The sequence below is a fragment of the Poecilia reticulata genome, chromosome 22 (genome assembly GCF_904066995.2).
Source record: "Poecilia reticulata chromosome 22, P_reticulata-male-v2, whole genome shotgun sequence".
Lineage (NCBI taxonomy): Eukaryota > Metazoa > Chordata > Actinopteri > Cyprinodontiformes > Poeciliidae > Poecilia > Poecilia reticulata.
Genome location: NC_088851.1, coordinates 6,814,713 through 6,836,395, shown reverse-complemented (window position 1 = coordinate 6,836,395; position 21,683 = coordinate 6,814,713). Strand labels below are relative to the sequence as shown.

Below are 21,683 nucleotides of genomic sequence, written 5' to 3'. Positions count from 1 at the left end.
CGCCAGAGAACTGAGAAGTTGCTAGAAACTATCGACCAGCTGTACCTTGAGTTTGCCAAAAGAGCAGCGCCGTTCAATAACTGGATGGAGGGCGCCATGGAGGACCTGCAGGACACTTTCATCGTTCACACAATTGAAGAAATCCAGGTGAGAAAGGAGCTAAACCGGTCCGAACCATACAAGAATTTATTGTAATGAGGTAATGTTAAAAATGTGCTAAACAGACTTGGCCTTCAAAGACTTGAGACGTGATTTGAGCTGGATCCTTACAGACTTGACACTCAACTTGGGGTGAAGGCCTCGAAATTTGATTTGAACTTCATCCTCAAGGTCTTGAGACCTGGCTTGGAGTGAGGGGTTTAAGGCCCCACATTCTCTTGCATACTTCACTCCACAGAAACCCGTACAAAGGTAACATTTTTACGCGTACTGTCGCACGGTAAATTGCTTGGAGGGAAACAGTGTTCACGTCAAACTGTTTTGTTTTTGATGCCAAGCTGATGAGGTTGGGAATCAGCGCAACCAGTCCCAAGGATTCTGGTGAAGGTCTATGTTAGTGCGGCACAAAGTAGACCTCCACTTGTACGATAGCTGCCCTGGTGGAGAAGAAACGGGGCAGGCACCCAACCTGCTCTTCGAACTTGCTTTGTATCCATTCGGCTTGTGGGAAGTAAAGGAATTTGTCAGGAGAAATGAAGGCGATCCGTACGTTGGACGAACCACATACTCCTCGGTTCGTCCGAGGAGTATGTGGGAACCTTTAGACTTGATTTGGACCCTCAGGGACTTCAGACTTGGCTCAAACTTTTCCCTTTTACAGATTTAAGACTTCAACTTGCCCCCATCAGTCCCAAACCTGAACTTTGCATAAAAGCTTTAAGAGTTGATTTGGAATTGAGCTTTGGGAGTCCTCCCACTTTATTTGGTGACTCAATTAAGTGATTTATTGAAGTGTGGCACCTAAAACAGTGACGCCATCTGCAGGCATCAGTGTTTCAGTAGTGAAATCCCTATTAAATGGAGGTTTTGGTGATTCCTCTCAAGCTACATTCCAAAATAACATAAAACAACTTAAAAATCTAATTTTTGTTGTTTAAGAGCTCGGTCTATTGTCCACGACAAAACTTGGCCAAAGTAGAAAGGAACATGGTGCTGGTGTGTTCAAGTTGTACATATTTTAATGTGTTCTCTTCAATCTAAAATGAAAACAGTCACTGTTTCGGTTTATCCCACAGAAGAAGACGACAGTGCATGCTTTTTCAGACGTCTGTTGTTGTTTCAGGGACTGAGCACAGCCCATGAGCAGTTCAAAGCCACGCTGCCAGAGGCTGACAAAGAGCGCCAGGCCATCCTGGGCATCCACAATGAGATTGCCAAAATCGTGCAAACCTACCATGTGAACATGGCCGGCACAAATCCCTACACAACTATCAACCCACAGGAGATCAACGCTAAATGGGATAAGGTACTGGTGCACAGAGATATTTCTTCTTTCACCTTAAGACAGAGTGATTGCTCAGTGTTCTCTTTTTTTCTTTTCTTTTTGTAATAAAAATCTCTTGGGCTTTTTGTACAATTTTAACTCCAATCTGCAGGTCAGGCAGCTGGTGCCTCAGCGAGACCAGGCTCTTATCGAAGAGCACGCCCGGCAGCAGAACAACGAGCGTCTGCGCAGGCAGTTCGCCACACAGGCCAACATCATCGGGCCCTGGATACAGACCAAGATGGAGGTTGACGACTTTACCTCTCACTGATCCTTCTTTATTTTCTATATATATATATATATAACAAAAAAATTAATGACAAGATCATGTGAAATCATGTGAAAACTTTTGGTGAGGCTGTAAAAGCCTGACATCTCATGGCGTTGTCTGTGCACCTGAGCAGGAAATCGGCCGGATCTCGATCGAAATGCACGGCACCCTAGAGGACCAGCTGACGCACCTCCGCCAGTACGAGAAAAGCATTGTCAACTACAAGCCAAAGATCGACCAGCTGGAGGGAGACCACCAACTCATTCAGGAGGCTCTCATCTTTGACAACAAACACACCAACTACACAATGGAGGTAAACGTGGCGACGGATCAAATACAGCCCTCCTGATGATGCTAATCTCCACTGAAATATGGATTATTTGACACAGGGTGTCCGGAGTTAAAGTCTTAAATTCAAAATTAAAACCTTAAAATGTCTTAAATTCATAATAAAACGTGTAAGTTGGCCTTAAATACATTAATCACCTTATTCTATGTAGTTTATTTTTCTCGCTGGACTTTATTGTCAGGCAAACGTTTGAGTCGCATCCAGAATTTCTCAGTCCATTATGTCAATTGAAGTTGTTGAGGCTACTACTGACTAGCTGCTAATATACCCTTGCTAGCTAGCTAGCTTTTTGTTTTATGTCCATCATGGGTAAATGTAAGCTGGAGGGTCGATGCTAAACACAAACAGTTCTATCAAAGCATTTTCATGAATTAAAATGGCTCAAAATCAAATTGATGTATGAATTCAGCTCCATGACAAATTTCTTATGCATTTTATTGGTTAAAAAAAAAAAATTGGTGCATTATTTTATATTTTTTCTTAGTCTGACATAAAATCCCAGTAAAATACATGGACATTGGTGACCTTAATGTTGGAAAATATTGAAGGAAATGTTACAATTTATCACCAGACGGGCCTAAAATATTATGACATCCCAGAATGCATCAGGGTATATTTTCCCTGAAATTGGTTCTGAATGGAACCAAAGTGAAGACTGACGCTCAGAACCAGGCCTCTCCCACCCCTTCATCATCCTCTACCTCTTCTCCCGGTCTCTCTCTGCCATGCAGCACATCCGTGTGGGCTGGGAGCAGCTACTCACCACCATCGCCCGCACCATCAACGAAATTGAGAACCAGATCCTGACACGAGACGCCAAGGGCATCAGCCAGGAGCAGCTGAACGAGTTCCGCGCCTCCTTCAACCACTTCGACAGGGTCAGTACCGAGTCGCTCCGCAGAGCCGCGGCCATAGGGATGGCTGACCGTTCAATCCTTACAAAGGGTTTTGTGCAAACCAATCAGAGAATAGATGCAGAACAAAGTTGTGGATTTATCCTGTTGTAGGAAAATACTTAAATACGTAAGAAACGTGTGGTAACGCTTTGACGGGGTGTGCATAAGACTGACACGGCAGTGTCATGAACATGAAGGAGTCTTTATGAATGTCTGACTGTTATGAAGTGTCAGTCGGTAAATAATGACACTTTTAAGGCAAAGTTGCTCTAAAAGTTGCTTTGAAAGTCCATTAAAAGTGTCAACTTTGCATTAAAGTGTCATTATGAAAAATGTAGAGATCTAGCACTTCATCTGAAATTGAATCTATTATGTGAAATAATCTTTAGCAGTTAAATTCTAACTGGACAGACATTTAAAATTAGACCCTATTAAACAACATAAGATATTACTATTTGACTAAAATTCATCCAAGATTGGATGGGAGTAAATCATAAAAAAAATTAAAAAATTTGAAAACAAAAACAGACGAATGAATAGAAACAAAATAAATTGAGAATTACTGATTTAAATAAAACTGAGTAAGCATGCCTGACACAGTGAGATAAAGGGGAAGACCACTAAAGACAATCACATGGAAAACTGCATATAACCCCTATGTCGACTCAATGAAGCTGACCTCCATCCCTTCCTGTGATGTCAGAGTCCTGGGTTCGTTCCAGCAGCAGGTAAGTCTCCCCAACGTCACACCTGCTCCTGGCAGGTCCTGCCAGCATCCAGAGCAACTCAGAGGTCATTTTATTCGGCTTTTGAAATGACAAAGGAAAGTTGTAGTAAGCTCTAAACAAGGAAATAATGATCCAGATTAGTTTGTGTTCAGGGGAAAGTTTTAACAGGCTTCTACGATTTTGTCCTTGCGGCCATGATGCAAATCTTCTGACCGTAGGCGAGGATCAGTTCAATCCAGGAGCATTTCCTCAGTTTAGACACAGATCCATCCAACTACCTCACGCTCTTTCTGAAGAAACACACAAACATGACAAACTGCAGCTGGAGTGTAAACTTTTCCAAAGAGACTGAGAAGGGTGATTCATTATTTTTGGGGTGAATCTCGTCTTTTAATGTATGTAAATAGTGTTTTGGGGGTTTTGGTCATTTAAAGACTTGATTTATTTATTTGTTGCATATTCAAATGAATGTTTGTTTTTAATCATGTTCTTTGAGGTTTCTGTTTTAAAGGAAAGAAAATCAAACACTTTGTCTTTTTTTACGCCGGAGTACTGAGGCCACGCTAAGAAATAAATAAAATAAGAAATAAATAAAATAGAAAAATAACATTTCGAGAATAAAGTCATAAGATTACGACAACAAAGTTGTAGCATTACCAGGATGAAATCTTAATATTTTGAGAACTCTGGCATGAGAAAACATCTGCCATAAAACGAGGAATGCCGAGTATCTTGTGAATTAGGAAACATTTAATCTGTTAACATTTACCACAGCTGTAAGACTTCTTTTTCATGTCAGTCCTCATAATATTTTGACTTCACTCTGGTGATTTCATGACTTTATTCTCGTATTATTTTGACTTTTTTTTCGTACAAACTTATTCTAGATATCCTACGACTTTATTCACGTCCGAATTTACTATCGAATTATCTCATCTTTTTTGCGCGTGCGACTTTACTCTCACACTCATAATTTTATGATTTGTTCTCGTATTACAAATTTTTATTTTTCTTAGCATGGCTCTGATACTCCGTCGTACGTCTTAGTTCCTGTGTTGTTGTTTTGTTTCTGTGCCATTGACGATATGAATAAGCCCACCTGGAGGCCCTGTGATCCGCCCGCCCCGCTGCACATTAACGCCTCTGAATGCCCTCGCCGAGCATGGCAGCCCCGCTGCCACCATGTGTTCACCTGCCCGGTCCTAATCGATATGCACTGTGTTCTCTGTTTTCTGTCTCTTATGCATGGTCCTCTCCCTTCACCCTCACCTTCCTCTTCCTCCCCTCCCCTCCCCTCTCCCGTGCATGGTGCACTACCTCCACCCAACCACCTACCCTACACCCCACCACCCTTCCCTGTTTCCCCCTCGCCATCACTGATTGGGCTGTATGTGTTGCTGCATGGCCTGTGGCCCCTCCCCCACACACCAGGACCACTCGGGCACTCTAGGCGCGGAAGAGTTCAAGGCCTGCCTGATCAGCCTGGGCTTCGATATCGCCAACGACGCGCAGGTATTTGATCGTAGCCACACTCCCGCAGTGCGAGGTTTAACTGAAGTTTTTTTTTTCTTTTCTTTTCTCTCTTTTGCACTTTCCTCTGTTATCCCTCCTTTACTCTTCCTGTTTGAACTCTTTGTTTTCCCCACACTTTGCTTAAAAATCTTCTCACTCAAACCTTTCTTCTTCTCCTGATTTCTTTTCCTTGCCCTCCCTCTGCTGTACTTCTCCTCTCCTGCTGGTTTTGTTTGTCTGTCGCTGACCTTGTAGAAGAGAACAGGAATCATGGATGCAGAAGACTTCAAAACCTGCCTTATCTCCATGGGTTACAACCTGGTAAAGCATTGAGCACTCTTCAAGTATGAACATGTCTCTGTGTGTGAGAGCCGGACCACTTGGAGTTGGTAATGGATGTAGATTTAATGAGATTTAAAACAAAACAAGAAAAGTGGACAATCTGGATGTTTTAGGGCTGCAACTGATGATTATGTTTATCGATTTATTCTGACGAATAATTGATTAATCGGATTTCAAAAGATTCCTTTAGTGAATGCTTGATCATTTGTAGCAAAGGATGAATCTGCAGCTTTAAAAACACTTCTAATGTCAACATGTGAAAATATGTTAATTCAAAAATTGACTTTTTTTGAGTCTGTATGCTTCAGTCAATTGACAATTATTTCAATAATCGATTAATCATGATTTATCCGATTAATCGTTTCAGCCTTGTGTTAAATTATGTAATTTTCTGAATAGTTCTTCTTTTAAATAGATGAACATCTCTTCTTCACAACCTGAAGTTTAAGGTGTAAATTCTCGACTACCTTTATGCACTTCAATTTACCCGTTTTTGTGTGACATCGTCCGACTACAGCTGCTTTACCGTGACCCGTCTGTCGCCACCAGGGGGAAAACGAGTTCTCCCGCATCATGAGCGTAGTGGACCCCAACAGAATGGGCATCGTCACTTTCCAGGCCTTCATAGACTTCATGTCCAGAGAGACGGCCGACACGGACACAGCCGACCAGGTCATGGCGTCCTTCAAGGTTCTTGCTGGGGACAAGGTACGGCACTCAGAGCTACTCAGAAAACCCAACAAGCCCTCACAGTACAGCAAGATATAGGTATAGAAAAGATTAGTGAGATTTTACGGGACAGACCAACAAAGTGGAAAGTGGAAAGAAAATAAAGTGGTTAATTTTTCTTAATCTGTTTGACAGAGAGCATACAGCTCTCTGTCAAAGTATTCTTACAATTTCTACACTCTTCTGTGCCTAGAGTGCCCGAGTGGTCCTGGTGTGTGGGGGAGGGGCCACAGGTCATGCGTTTCTATTTATCTCCCCAAATTAATACATTGCAGATCGTTGATTGGCCAGAAAACTGCAATCGGTGCACTCTAGCTCTGTCACAATAAGTTTTCTGGGTGATAAATTGCAATAGAACTTATAATAAATTATGGTGTTGTTTTATGAGACTATTTTGAAATGCTATATCAATAATGGGGTAATAATGCAAATTCACTGTCTCAAAGACTAATGAGCTTAGATTTTGTAAAGAACTATAGAAGCACTAGAGCTGGATGACATTTTAAATATTAAAACATTCAATAAAACAACCAAAAACTAAATAAAATGGAAATAAAATCCACATACAACCAAAACTATAAATGAAATGGATCCAATGAATCTACTGGAGAAAATCTGACATGTCAAAACTGAACCTCGGTTTTCCCCCCCGACTGCAGAACTACATCTTGGCTGACGAGCTGCGCCGTGAGCTGCCCCCAGACCAGGCCGAGTACTGCATCGTGCGCATGGCCCCCTACACAGGCCCCGACGGCGTCCCCGGAGCCCTGGATTACATGTCCTTCTCCACGGCTCTATACGGGGAGAGCGACCTCTGAACACTGGCGTCGGGCATCCTGACCCGTGACCATCCTCCCCCTGCTCCGTTCACCGCCACGTGCTCCGGCCTGCCTCCACTCTCCTGTCCAGCTGTGCTCATTTTGTTTTTGTTTTTTTTTTTGCTTGTTTTTTTTCTTTTTTGTATGTTTCAGGCCTTATTTTTTTGTCAGTATCTTCCATGTCCTCTCACCTGTCCAGCTTCGTCACCGCTCCCTCCTCCCCTCTCTCGCTCCGTCTTTGTTGTGTCAACGCAAAGCAGCGACTCTCCAGGTTTACAAAGAGGGAGAGATAAAATGTGTTGTTTTTTTTGTCATTGATTTTCTTCTGAAAAATGAATAAAGTTAACATATTTTATTATACTGAACAAAAAAAGGTATTTTTCTTCACCTGGTTGAAATAAGAGACGAAAAATTGTAATAAAGAAAAAAAAAACGTCTGTTCTGTCAGTTTTTGATATAAGAACACGTGTGTGTGTGTGTTCTGATCATACAGCTCTCTGTCAAAGTATTCTTACAATTTCTACACATTTGTTGCATCACAACCAAGGCCTTTAAGGTGTGTACTGGTGTTGTATATCATAGCAGCACAGAAATAAGAAAAAAATGGAAATGTGAACGGCTTTTGAAGATTTTCGCAATTCTGGGAATTCCTAGTTGAATTGTTGATGACCTCTTGAAAAAAATTTGGTTCTCTGGCCTCAAAAGTTCACAGCTTTTCACTGGGTGTAGCTTTTTGTCCCCTAATGAATTAATCATTTAAAAGTTGCATTTTGTATCATATCAGGCAGGAAAAACATAAGAAACCTTAGGTGGAGGTTTACTGGTTCAACAGGATAGAAATTCCTACATGCTGTTAGGTTTTGATCAAGTTAATGTCCAGAACCAAATCCAATTAAAAATTTGTGGCAATATTTGAAAAGTGATGCTCACAGAAATCCAATGTGACTGAGCTATTTTACAAATAAGAATCTATCCATCCATCCATCCATCCATTTTCTGTACACCCTTGTCCCTACTGGGGTCAGGAGGGTTGCTGGTGCCTCTCCAGCTAACGTTCCAGGCGAGAGGCGGGGTCATCCTGGACAAGTCGCCAGTCTGCCACGGCACAAATAAGAATAGGCAAAAAAAACAACTAGATTTTCAAAGCAGCTGGAAGAACAATTGAAAAATACTCACACTTCGTTATTCAAATGAAAAATAGCAGCCCTAAAATATACATTGAAATTTTATTTTTGACGTGGGTGGTATTTTACCAAGTGGTATTTTGGAATAAAACATTGTATTTGTGCAAAAATAATAAAAAAAAATGAAGAGATTTGGTGACGCATATATATATTTGTATGCGAAGCTTGTTACCGCCTCAGGCTGATATTTACTAACCCAGAGCTCCAAAATTCAGCGAAAGGGCAACAATGGGAACTAATATTCGTAAACTTGTACCTATCCGGAAGATTTTGATGTCGGACACAGAAAAAAAGCGCTTCCTCTGTTGTGACCTGCTCACCGATGACAACAGAGGGACATGTAGCTGAAGAAAGAAGCCATGTATAGTTGGAAGACACTGCAGAGAAACAAAACCGTCAAGTATGGAGTCCCTATGCTGGTGAGGAATGATCTGGTCTGACGTCAGGAGTTTTTACGCACGTGAACTGACCGTAGCACAGGCTATGTTTGCTAGTTAGCACTTAAACACTCATGGAGTAAAGCAGGTAGTTCGCTTGTTGTAACATAACACAGACATATTTATTAGACATCGAATTCATTATTTTTCCGCTTTAATGCAGTAATATTTGATTCTTTTTGACGGTATGCCGCGTCCTTTAGCCACTGTAAAATGACCTTGGATGTAAAACTTGGGGGTGTAACTTTGCATCGTTGCACATTAAATGTGTTGGAAAGCAGTCGACCACTAATGCCTGTTTAAAAATAAATGTAAAAAAATATTTCTATAACCATTTTAGTAATACTAGTCAGTAATTGTCAATGTAAACGTCACTAAAATATTTTTTTCTAGAATTATGCGAGTTGGTGTTTTTTTTTGTTTTTTTGTTTGTTTGTTTTTTTATCATTTGGTTTTTGCCCGTAAAAAGAAAACGGGAAACACTTTTTCATAATAGACAGCTCCAAGCATGCTCCGAGTTTGGACAGTAACCAAAATGATAACCCCAGACCCTCTTTGTTCATGTCTTTCTTTCAGCTGCTGGTCATTGGTGGCTCCTTTGGCTTGCGGGAGTTTACTCAAATCCGTTACGATGCCCAGAAAATCAGAAAACGGGTTTGTACCAAGATAATCTTGATTTCATTCTTAGTGGCGTATTCAGATACGCCTGAGAAAACTTCAAGGCAAACCCCCTGTGTGGCACCGTTACCAGCGTGTGTACTCCTCCTAGTGGCTAGAACTGAAACTGCAGCGCTTAGTTCTAACCACTAAGAATCTAGATTTCATGTCGTTAAATATCAGCGAGGTCAGATTAAACATGGTTTTCCTCTTTCATCTTTAAATAAAATGCGAAAACATTACAAGCAGATGAGGTTTGTTCGTTCACAGTTGTAGTTATTGTTTATTCATCAGTGTTTTCTGAGGTAAGGTCTTTAATATTGTACAAGGTCATTTGTAATTTAGCATATTGATTATGTCATCAACTAGCATCACGTTGTTCTCGTTCCCCAACTAAACTGCATTTTAGTATGGCTGAGCAGTCAACAAAGCTGCTCTTGTTCGAATATGTTTTTAAGTTTTGTTAGCAGGAAGTAAAGTGAGTGTAGGAAACCTGCATAGGAAATTAAGTTGAAACACTCTATACTAACTGATACTAGTTCCACTAGTAAATTATTTCACTTATAACATGGAAAGAAAGAGTCTTGTTACAAGTGAAACAATCTGCCAGTGGAACTAGTACTTTTTAAAATCAATATTAAGAGAATTACTGACTTAAAACAAATTCCTCTGTCTTACTGAAAATGTACTTGTTCGTTAGTTTTGTCTTATTTCTAGTGTACTAAGATATTTGTTCTATAAACTAGACCAAAAGTACTTGGCAAGATTGAGTTTTTTTGCGGTGCGTGCTCTCGGTTCAGACGCCCTCACCTCCAAGTTCGTTGTGTTCAGCCGTCCCATAAAAGTGAATCTCTGAAAACATCCGTCCATCCATTTTCTGTACACCTTTGTCCTTCTGTGGGGCTGGGAGGGCTGCTGGTGCCGATCTCCAGTCAAAGTTTAAGGCGAGAGGCGGGGTTAACCAAGAAATCATTACTGTTTACTTTAACCATAAAATGTGCACACTTTACCTTTAATGACATAAAGTTACCTAATTTTTAAAGTGCAATCAGTAATACTTTAAAAACAAATTTATATCAGTAATGATTTCTTGGTTAATGTCAAGTTTTCATCATAAAGACATTTTGAATAATGTCAACTTTGTATTAAAAGTGTCATAATTTACCAAATGACTCTTTATGACAACAGTCATAAATATTCATGAAGGCTTATTCATGTTCATGACAGGTGTTATGTCATGGGTATGACAGTGTCATGTCAGTCTTATTCACCCCCCTTCAAATAAAGTGTTACCGCAACCAGTTAGTTAAAACAACGATTATGTAACCAGAAGGCGTTACGATGAGTTCTCTCTTACGCTGACAGACTCCGATGTAAGTCATCTGGGTGGGAGCCAGATGGTCGGGCCGTATCTTCTGACGGTACCGCTGATGTGCGGCAGCCGTCGACGGTGGATGAGGGTGCTCTGCCGCGGGCCTCGTATCTGTGGCTCCCCCCTCCTCTCTCATACACACACTCCTTTAGCGAAGGTGTGTGCAGCACGCGGACCCGCTCCAAACGCCCGCGGAGTCCAACTTCGCCTCCGCATGTGTGGCTGCGCGTGTGATTTAATGTGCTGAATATTTAAAGAACGGAGACAAGGCGCGTTATTAAAAGCACTCTTCCAGTTTTTGCTTGGGTTGGTATCAGCTGATTACATTAGCCGTCTCTCTCTCAGACATCACACATACGCTGAAACCACCGTCAGAGATTAAGTCCAGCGTGATTAAATTTGCATTTTCTCTTCAGCGATTTAATTTAGCCTGAGGGCCGGGATGAACTTCAAGGCTTTTATTCCTTTCTGCACTTTTTTTTTTTTTTTACCTTTTAATGGCTTCATATTTGAGATGTTTTTTTGTATAAAGTACAGCTATTAGACTGTTAATATACTAATTGTTAAGACTATTAATTCTCTAGTTTGACAGCTGCAAAATATTCTATAAATAATGTATTAGCCGTCGTAATGTAGGTCTAATTAGTCTTGGAATAGTAAAACTCATTTGTCACACACAGAAAACCCTCGGCATTGTTACAGTGAAATATCATTAAAAGTGATGCTCAGGACGGGTTTTCATTTTGGACCCGCTCCTGACCAAGGTCCATTTTAATTGCAAAGTCCTGGACTTTTGACCACAAAAATAAAACTGTAATGAAATCTTTTCATTATTTTTTGTTTTGTCAAACCTTTTCAGATTGATACTGAATCAATCGACTTATTAGGCAAATATAATAAATAGGTTCTTAATATTGTTCTGACCCAAGTTCATGGTTCTTTGCAAACTTGACAACATGCTCAATTTGACTGGCAGCTAGTCAATGAGATGGTCAGATGACATCTCAATTATTTTTAGCCTAACTTAACATGTATTTGAGAAACGGATGATAAAAAAAATGATTGGATTTTTTAAAAAAATATTTTTTTATCTGACCAGAGCACCATCTCCTACAAATCCACGGTGCCTCCTTCATAGCTTGTGGGAAACTTCCATTAGTTTTTTTTTGACCATCTTCTCTTTAACATTGGCCCAATTTGTCAAACATATGTCCAGTTGAAAGAGCCTTGCACCTGCACCATCTCCATCCACTATTTACTCTTGGACTGTAAAATACGCAGACGTGTGTGGCTGTAAAGGGACAAAATGTGACATTTACGGGGTAAAAATGGTTCTGCTGCTTCTAAGAAAGCAGAACCATATATTCTTTTTGAAGAAAATAGTTGAAGCTACCAGACATATGATCTCTTAAGGAAAGCCTTAAAGCAGAAATCTCCAACTGCAACATTAAAAACTCTCAATTTTTTCTTTTTTCTCTCCGTCGTCTTGCAGCTGGACCCTTCGCTGGAGGCAAAGGTGAATGCAGAGAAGCAGGCGGTCATCCTGGAGGAGGAGTACGAGGTAAGAGATGCTGAGGACGGCGCGATGAAAACAGCTGAACCCGTCTTGGGTTTGTAATCAGATTGTCTGCACTTCCTTAGAAACCTTAAATCCATGTATCTGAACTGAAGGCCGTAAAATGACTTAAATTATTCCCACGTCTTAGATTTTGTATTAACAGGACTATTTAATCTTGTCTTTTATGTTTGTTTTTTTTCTTGTGGAACTTTTCTGTTAGGCAACATTTTGAGTCGCACTCAGACGTCTTCCTTGCGTTCTCTGACTTGAGACGGTGGAGGCTACAGCTAACTAGCTGCTAACATGCCCTTGCTAGCTAGCTTTTTTTGCATGTAGCATGGGTGAATTAATCGCCAGATGACTGGATGAAGTTTGTACATTTCTGTTTAGACTTTTTAATAGTCTCTAAAAGTCTGAAATTTAAGTTGGTGAAACCTGTAGAAGCCCTCTGGAGAATTTTCTGACCTCTCAGTGTTGTTGTGGTTGAGATGCTAATTAGCTGCTTCCAGTTGTAACAATATATTGTTTCCACGTTTGCTCATCTTTTCTTCCCGAAAGTAAAGAAGTGGGTGGTTGGGTGGGTCTTGTGCACATTTTATGGTTATTCTTATGCTGGTTGTGTGGCGTCTGCAAAGCTTAATCTGTTTTTTTAGTAGTGGAAAAACTTCCATCCTGAAGTTAAAAAAGAAAATAAGTTCACCCTCTTCTGTTTGTTTTTCCTTTCCAGAAGTTGAAGGAGATTCATTTGGATGAGTGGAAGAACATCCGTGGTCCCCGTCCCTGGGAGGACTCCAGGGAGTACCAGGAGCAGCAGCGCAGCAATCTGAGCAAAACACACTGAGGCTCCGGCCCGAGTCCACTGCACGCGCTCACACAGACACGCAAAGATCACACCAGACAGCGCAGGCGCCCGTGGAGACGGCGGCACCGGTGTTTGGTCGTCCCCGGCGCTGCGGCTCCGGGGCTCTGAGCACAGCTTGTCAGCCCTTGGCTCGTGTTGGGGCCCGAATCTTTGGAAAAGTTAATTTTGGAGTAAATCATGTTGGTTTCTTCTGGCTGCAACACCTTCAGAACTGCTGCTGAAAAGTTTCTGCTTTTAAAATATTGTGCCGGACACAAACATGTATATTTTACGTCAGGCTGTAGGCCCTTATTGTGAAGGGGAGAGAGCAGAAATGTAGAGCGAGTTGTTCTCCCGTTCAATGTTTTGTTTTGTGGTTGGAAGACATTGAGAATAAAGCGAGACTCAAAATGGTTTTTATTTCTTTCTGCTCATTTCCACATTGGTGAACCAACTTCCACTATATGTGGACTCCTTAAAGGGGCGATACCATGTGTTTTCCAGGTACATAGTGCCATTTCATAGCACAGTCAAGTCACTTTAGTTACCTTCAGTTCTTATAAAAATGCTTCATATCAAATGAGACATATTTGACCTTGTAATATTAGGCTTTGAAATTAGGCCTCTGTCTCTTTAAAAACTCCTGCTCTTTCTGACACTCAGCCTTCATCACATTGCTCCTCTATTAACTTTCACCAGCGTTGCTCTAAGTAGCTCTCATAACGAGCTCAGCAGATCCACAGTTCCACCAGGTATTTGCTAATTGTCGCTGGCTAGTCTGAAGGAGCTGAGCGGGAGACGGCTGCTCTGAGAGGAGGAGCTCTGTCTCGAGGGCGGGGCTAAGTTCATCCAAGCGTTCTACACGGCTGAATGGTTGCCGTGGAGATTAAAGGATTTCTCAAACATCGATGAAAGAATCAAAGCAACACTCCAGGTAGGTTTTTGATGAGGGAGTAACATCATGGCATGATATAAAATGCAAAAAAAAGTAAATTTTACATCATATCACGCCTTTAAAAACTTGCTAGGGTTACAGATCAGGTCAATCTAATAAGCAGCCAGCAGGTGGCGTTTTACTTCCCTCTTACAGAAGATGTACATGTGATTTTTCTGTTTCAATAAATTACTGGTTTTCTTAAAAGTTACATTTTCCCCATTTTTTTCTTTTTAGCAAAAAAACAAAAACACAAAGTCTGTTTACAAGGATATTGCATTGATTCACCTGCTGAAAAATAGAAAAGAATAAATAACACCAGAGCTCAGCGTTTCCTCGGGCTCTCCGTGTCTCCGGAGTAATCTGTTTCTCTGACAATTATTACTTCTCACCGCAGCGGACTGATTGTGTTTGTTATGAAAATAGTATTACAGGTGCGTGCTTTTTTTATCAAACACAACAAAATAACAGCATTTTTCACCGTTGTTCTTATATATATATATATATATATATATATATATATATATATATATATATATATGCATGCGGGTGTTCAGCTGACTAAAGAGCAGGTGGAAACGTCTGGAATAATCTGCCACTATGTGACGTTTTCTCTCGTCTCGATTTTATGGCGATGACGTTTTCGAATGGCTCCAAATGACGTCGGAAGGAGACAGAAACTTAACTTGATCACCTTTAATCTGACACTAACCAGGTAGTTTGGGTGCTTGGCTGTCAGGCTGGGAGTTTTAACATTTGTTTGTCTGGAAAATCATGTGTTTTGTTCGTTAGTATTCAAAGAAGAATTTTATTATTTTTGAAATTCTTTTTTTCTGAAAAAAAAAAAAAATAAAATGCCCAGAATGTTTTTTCTTCTACAAAAGAAAATTCAATGTTTTAGAAATTAGCTTGAAAAAACTATTTTGAAACTTTTTAGAAAAAGGAAACTTTTCATTCAATTTTGTTTTTGACCAAATAGTTTGTTTTGAGAACCTGACATGGTGACGATTTCAGCAAACATGTAAACTGTATATATATATATATATATATATATATAAAAAAATTTTTATATGCAAGTTAAATACTGTTAAATGCTGGAGTTGAAAAGTAAACTTTGGAAATAGCCATGTCTGTCCTTCTGAAATATGGATTCAGAAAGTAGGCCTTTGTAAATGATTCATGCTTTCTTTGTGGATCGGAGACTCTGACTTCAGGATTCATTCAATAATTCAAAAATATTTCATGAAGACTTAATGAAAACAAGAAATCTAAACTAAATTTTTATCCTCAGATTAGAAAAATCCATAAAAACTCCACAGACACTGAAATATCATAAAGGGCAACAGAGAAGGAGGGGCAAGCAGAGGAGATGGTGAGTCAAGAAACCTCTCTCTCTCTCTCTCTCTCTCTCTCTCTCTCTCTCTCTCTCTCTCTCTCTCTCTCTCTCTCTCTCTCTCATTTCATATCTATAAATAGACGGCCGCCTGGCAGCTGAGGGGTAGTCCGCGCAGAACAAATGCAGCCTCTGGCTGTTTCACTTCATTCCCCACATAATGAGCCAGACGGAACAAGCGCAGATCGCCGCCGTCACTTCCACTCTCCCAACCACCGCCGCCGAGCCAGAGAGGCAAGGGCCACACGTTGCCATGGAAACGTGGCTGCTGGGCAGAGGCGAGGAGGTGGAGTTGGGGGTGGGGGGTTCTCACTGTGAAGGCAGCTCTGCACACACACTGAGACCCCCCTGACAGACAGACAGACAGACAGACAGACAGACAGACAGACAGACAGACAGACAGACAGACAGACAGACAGACAGACAGACAGACAGACAGACAGACAGACAGACAGACAGACAGACAGACGGGGCCTTGCTGCCTCTGGAGAGCAGTAGATGAGCTCCAGAGTCCTGAGCTGCCTCCCGGATGTAATGGAGTCGGTGTGTGTGTGTGTGTGTGTGTGTGTGTGTGTGTGTGTGTGTGTGTGTGTGTGTGTGTGTGTGTGTGTGTGTGTGTGTGTGTGTGTGCACCTCGCTAACCAGTCCTCCTCCTCCTCCGCTAACATATTCCAGCCCAGTGAACCTCTGAGAGCTCAGGACTATCTGACTGACTGCAGGACTCCCAGTTGGGGGGCAAATATTAGTCTTCGTGGATCTTATCTGAGCTGAGAGCGCATACATTATGAAGAGTCCGGGCCGGTGCTGCTCGGTTCGGAGGTGGAGGCGATGTTCTCCTTTAGCACCATTATTTCCACAGGACGACGTCTGAGGTCAAGATTTTTAACAGCATCTGATGTGACTGTGTCTTCAGCAACAATGCATTGCAAAAGTAATCCATAAACGTCTCTGTAGACGCAGACAACAATTGATTATTCTATCAATTATTCTGAAGATTAACTGAGTAAATGGACAAAAAATTTAATATTCTGCAGATTTTTTAAGTTTAACCACTTAAGTTTATACTATATTAAAATTATGTACAAAACATTCGAATAAATAATTCAATTCCTTTTTCTATGTAGGAAAATAAATCATCGTATGCCCTAAAATGCAATAACTTGCATTCCTTTAGTGTATGCTCGATCATTTGTATTAAATAACAGATCTGCAGCTGAATAAATAGTAAAATAAATATTTAAATATGTCTGTTTCACTTAACATTTCTATAGTGCTTAGCGCTGATGTGTAGACTATTGTTTTCAATTAACTAATTAATAGCAAAATGATTCTAAGCTCACTTTGCAGAATTTGAATCAGGTGCAGCTAAAAATGGCACCACTTGAGAAGTTCTGGGTAGAAAACACCTTTAAAAAAAAAATCTTTTTTTTTTATCTAAAATGCAAAATGTGTATAATTTCTACAGTTTTGGCTTGATTAGTGTTCTAAATGTGGTGTTAATTCCGCAAATGTCACATTTCAGAGTTAGTTAGAATAGAACGGTTCACATCAAAACACAAAGCAACAAATCAAATAAGTTGAAGTTTGATGTTTGTGGTCGTTCACTGGGAGAAATGATATAGCAACATAAGATCCTCCCCGGCAGTATCCCAGATATTGCTTCTGCTCCTATATGACGGCCTGGAGTTACAGCGATGTGCAAAAATAATTTACATTTCAAACACATCTTCATGTTTATTTTCATGCAATATTCCGAAGCAGGACTGCAGACCTGTTTCAACCCAAACATGGTCAGATGGTTTCCCCTCAGCTCCAGTCAAAATGCTGCATTATCTGCATATGATTCACATGCATTTTTTGTCTGTTGCTGTGCATGAGGTTTTTGATCCAGAATATGACGCAGGTTGCCTGATTTCTTGCTTTTCTCTTTAATTGTGGCACAATGAAACTTTCTACAGCTTCCAGTTTGCAAATCTCACGAGAATGAACAAGTTTGAGACCAAACAACGTGGAAGATGTGAAGCCAGTCCAGCTGGCGTGCTCGTGCCTAAAAATACTCTCTAAAATCTCTGCTTTAAATTCGGGTCATCCACACTGTTTTTTAATCTACAAATTAAGACACTCAGAATCAAGTTAAACCTGACTCAGAACCTGACTTGTTTGGATTTGGTGTCCATTCTCTTTCTCTCTCTTAATGCTGAAAATCTCATTTAGAGGAATTATTATTATTATTTTTAAAACAAGCAAAAGTCTCCAAAACAGTGGAGCTGAGAGGGAAGCTGACGCTCCAGCTGTAACAGACTTGAGGTAGCTGAGAGGAAGCGTCGTCTGTGATCTGGGTGACGCTCCCCTTCCCTTCGTTTAGGTAAAACTGTGCGACTCTTCACTCCTTGCTCTTTTCATCCCGGATCCTGAGGGAAGGGTCGTGTTGTTTTGCTCTCCATCTCACACACACACACACGCACCGCACACACCTTCGCACCCCCCATTTGCAGTGACAGCAAATGGGCCCTGGGGTCTGAGGTCCTTTAATCGTGATGCGAGGTGACTCTTTACCTTTCTTCTTTCACAGCTTCACTATTCATTACTGACCGCTGTAAGTGGACATGGCTCAGGGGTGATGTCAGGATTAGATCGGCTGATGACCGCCCCCCCTCCACCTCCTCCACCTCGTCTCCTAGCCAGTGACTCACATCCACCGGCTGTTATTTATTTTCCTGCTGAAGTGATTGCAGCTTAAAAATGATCAGCATGCATAAAGTACCATGTGTTGTATGAAGAGAGAGAGAAAAATACTAGATAAAAACACAAAATAACAAAATGCCATTTACTGTTGCTGACATTTTCTTCCTGCTTCAAATTCTCTACATGTGTTTGGATGAACTGGTTTGTGCAAAAAGTTTAGCTCAGTTCAGTTCAATTCAAAAATACTCTACTGATCCCAAAGGGAAACTAAACTGCTCATAGAGGAAAGGTTTATTTTTTCATAATGCACTATTTTCAGTCCACTATAGAGCTGTGAACTAATTTATGTTGGTCTCAAGATTAAAATCCCAAATGAAAAACTATAAAGTTTGTGGTTGTAAAGTGACGACATGTCGAAACCAGGGCTGCAGCTAACAGTTACTTAACTACTCGATTATTATATTGATTATTTGGCTGATTAGTCGATTAATCTGATGAAAAAAAGTTGCCACATTCGGCAAACTTTTCATTTAAGCCATGTTTTATATAATATTTAAAAATACAGTAGAAGGTGCGAATAAAACTCCTTTTTCAAATAAGATAAATACACATTTTCTTTCTTTTCCTTCTCCTTTTAAGTCTTCCTTTAATGAACTCTTGATTTTTTGTAGCAAAGGATGCATCTGCAGCTGAAATTTACATTTTTGTACCTCATAATTTGGGTGGAACATATTTACAGTTTAAAAGTTTTTTAATCTCAAATGCAAAGTGTTTATGTTTTTATACCATTTTGGCTTCATTGCTGCCATGAGTGTGTTGTTCTTTCAGCAAACAGCTTTCTTTAACGATTTATTGATTACTAAATTAGTTGCCGATTATTTCAATAATCTAATAATCGCGTTTAGATTAACTGTTTCAGTCCTAGTGGAAACACAACCGCAGTATGACGTCAAGCTTCGCAGCAGACGCATTAATGGAGCAGAAGATTGAGGTCAGCTTTCTAATGTCACCATTAGGTCACATTACGAGCTCATCTGTTGGAGGGAAAACATCGACTGGTGTTTTTTTCACAACTTTCCTCCATTAATCATCTTTAAACTCTGATGAAAGAAGCGAGAATCGGTCCAGAACTCCAAATCATATCCAGTCGTACGACGCATGCTGGCTGCTGGTTCACCACCAGCCTACACATAAATCTATCCGGAGTGTAAATAGCTGCCACACTCCTTCACTCAGATAAGAAAACTTCATTAAAAAAAACGACAAAAAAACAACTACATTCAGACATGAGGAGGCGCTGCCTGACCGGACCGACTCATCAGGCACCCTGCCCACTGGGGAAGTAATGCGGTATATGCCACGGACTTCCGTTTTAGCACTTCCGCATTTTTATGCCACATAGAATGCTTCCGGTGCCCAGGCAACAGTATGTCAACAGGCAACAGTACGTCAACAGGCAACAGTATGTCAACAGGCAACAGTATGTCAACAGGCAACAGTATGTCAACAGGCAACAGTACGTCAACAGGCAACAGTATGTCAACAGGCAACAGTACGTCAACAGGCAACAGTATGTCAACAGGCAACAGTACGTCAACAGGCAACAGTATGTCAACAGGCAACAGTACGTCAACAGGCAACAGTATGTCAACAGGCAACAGTATGTCAACAGGCAACAGTATGTCAACAGGCAACAGTACGTCAACAGGCAACAGTATGTCAGCAGTGGCTCCTCAGTCCTGCAGGACTATTAAAGATGCCTTTATAATTATTCAGACGTCCTGAAACGCTCCAGCAACAACAAAGGATTTAAGCTGGATATGTCAAAACTTCACAATAACTTTGAAGGCAAGTTAATAAATCGTTTGTATTCACCATAATGCCTCATATGTCTGACGTAGCTAACAGGGACAAGCTTAAGTGTTATGATTATCTGTGCAGTGTGCAATCTACATATCTATGCTTTATAGATAGATATAGATATATATCTATATAAACATATATAGATTTGTCTATATTGTGCCCAAGCTATCAGTCGAAGCTGAAGTTAGCTTCCGAATGTAGCATCTAATTCGGAAAAAAGCTAAAGGGCGATTACTCTTAATTTTTCACTATCTTGAGTTTTAGAGGTGTCAGTGTACACCTCTATGTGTTGTACTTTAAAAACACCTAAACATTTCAAACCGAACTAGATTATTCTGTACTAACAGCAGAACAAATAAAACATTTGTCAAACCTTCTAATTGATTTGTGAAATTTGTAAAATGTCAATAGATTCCAGAACGCATTAGATCTGAATTATTAATTTGGCATTATTTGTTATTTTAACTTTCCATTTTCTTTCTTTTTTTAATCTTTATTATAGTTGGACAGGAGTTCTGTTTGATGGCTTCCTGGAGGGAGAGATCAGCTGAGCTAATGTTGCCAACAACTTTTCTCCTGCTATTAACTTTTTTGCTTTTCTCTATATAGAAAGTATTTCTATCAGTTGCTTTTTTTCCATTTTGTATACAGTATTTGCTCTATTTTTTATTTTTATCTTAATGCTTACCTGGTCAGTAGAGGTCTAAATGTATATCCTCTTGATTACTGACAAATGTCAGAACCACATGGACTGAGCTGGTTACATCAGATCAATCTGAATCTTTATTTCTTATTAAAATGACTTATTGTAATTTTAAGACATTGTTATAAAATTGCATCTTTATTCTGCTGTAACGATGACTGCATTCTTGCAATTAAAATTTCTTGTATCCTGACCGTAATGCTCCCTACAACTCACAGAACAGATGATTGAAATACAGGCACTTTTTGAAAGTATTTTTTGTGATTTTATTACAGAAATTGAGGGCGGGAGGAATCGATTCAAATCAAATCTGATATGAAAAACATCTTGTAAGTCATATCATCCAGCCTTATTCAGTATATTAAATTATATGACTAACTACATATTGCTTAATATTCACATTTCTTTGCTGATATTACCTAAAAGTGTTGCATTTTAACATCTCACTTGAATTCCTGATCTACATGCAAATACTTGACATAACGTAAACACTGAGAAAAGGGAAAAAAAAGGTTTGTGAAATGTAGAGAATTACAAATGAGATTCAATTTTATTGTAGGTACAAACAGGATAGCAAAATGAACATATAATATACTTCCTAGCAGCTAATCAGACATCAGACTTGTTTTGCCTTTACTGGTGATGAAAACTCGTCACTCTGGAGGAGAGGAAGTCCGGCTCAGCCCCGTCCAGGATGACTGCAGTGTCAGGGTAGCCAACAAAGTCTGCAGGTAGATTTTTGCATATCTGGTGCTCCGGGTTCAAGATCATAGTTTAACCAAGTAAATGAAAAGTTAGTCCACGTTGTGATGATCCCGCAGACCGTGGACTGATGGATGCCTTCAGCAGGTCCAGGTGCTTGGATCCAGTGGAAAGGTAATCGGCACAGAGGCTCAATCATGACTCAGAAACACATCACAAAGTGTTA

At 40.3% G+C, this 21,683-nt stretch overlaps 2 protein-coding genes across 6 annotated transcripts in view; both read left to right on the top strand.

The window, feature by feature from the left end:
• actn1 (actinin, alpha 1) overlaps nt 1-7,565 on the top strand; it is a 65,490-nt gene extending 57,925 nt beyond the window's left edge. For 2 of the 5 annotated variants that reach the window (XM_008398967.3, XM_008398966.3), the window contains exons 14-22: nt 7-147; nt 1,283-1,465; nt 1,596-1,730; nt 1,888-2,067; nt 2,835-2,981; nt 5,159-5,239; nt 5,495-5,560; nt 6,131-6,289; nt 6,970-7,565. In XM_008398967.3, the coding sequence (XP_008397189.1) occupies nt 7-147; nt 1,283-1,465; nt 1,596-1,730; nt 1,888-2,067; nt 2,835-2,981; nt 5,159-5,239; nt 5,495-5,560; nt 6,131-6,289; nt 6,970-7,128 (1,251 nt within the window). In that variant the 3' untranslated portion in view covers nt 7,129-7,565. The remainder of the gene's footprint in view (nt 1-6; nt 148-1,282; nt 1,466-1,595; nt 1,731-1,887; nt 2,068-2,834; nt 2,982-5,158; nt 5,240-5,494; nt 5,561-6,130; nt 6,290-6,969) is intronic. The other 3 variants (XM_008398970.3, XM_008398969.3, XM_008398968.3) reach the window with 2 other exon arrangements.
• Nucleotides 7,566-8,572: 1,007 nt separating this feature from the next.
• On the top strand, nt 8,573-13,591 carry cox16 (cytochrome c oxidase assembly factor COX16). Its single transcript, XM_081603557.1, has 4 exons — nt 8,573-8,731; nt 9,326-9,403; nt 12,271-12,339; nt 13,064-13,591. Exons 1-4 carry the CDS (start codon nt 8,672-8,674, stop codon nt 13,175-13,177), a joined length of 321 nt encoding a protein of 106 aa, XP_081459683.1. The 5' UTR covers nt 8,573-8,671; the 3' UTR covers nt 13,178-13,591.
• The last annotated feature ends 8,092 nt before the right edge of the window (nt 13,592-21,683 follow it).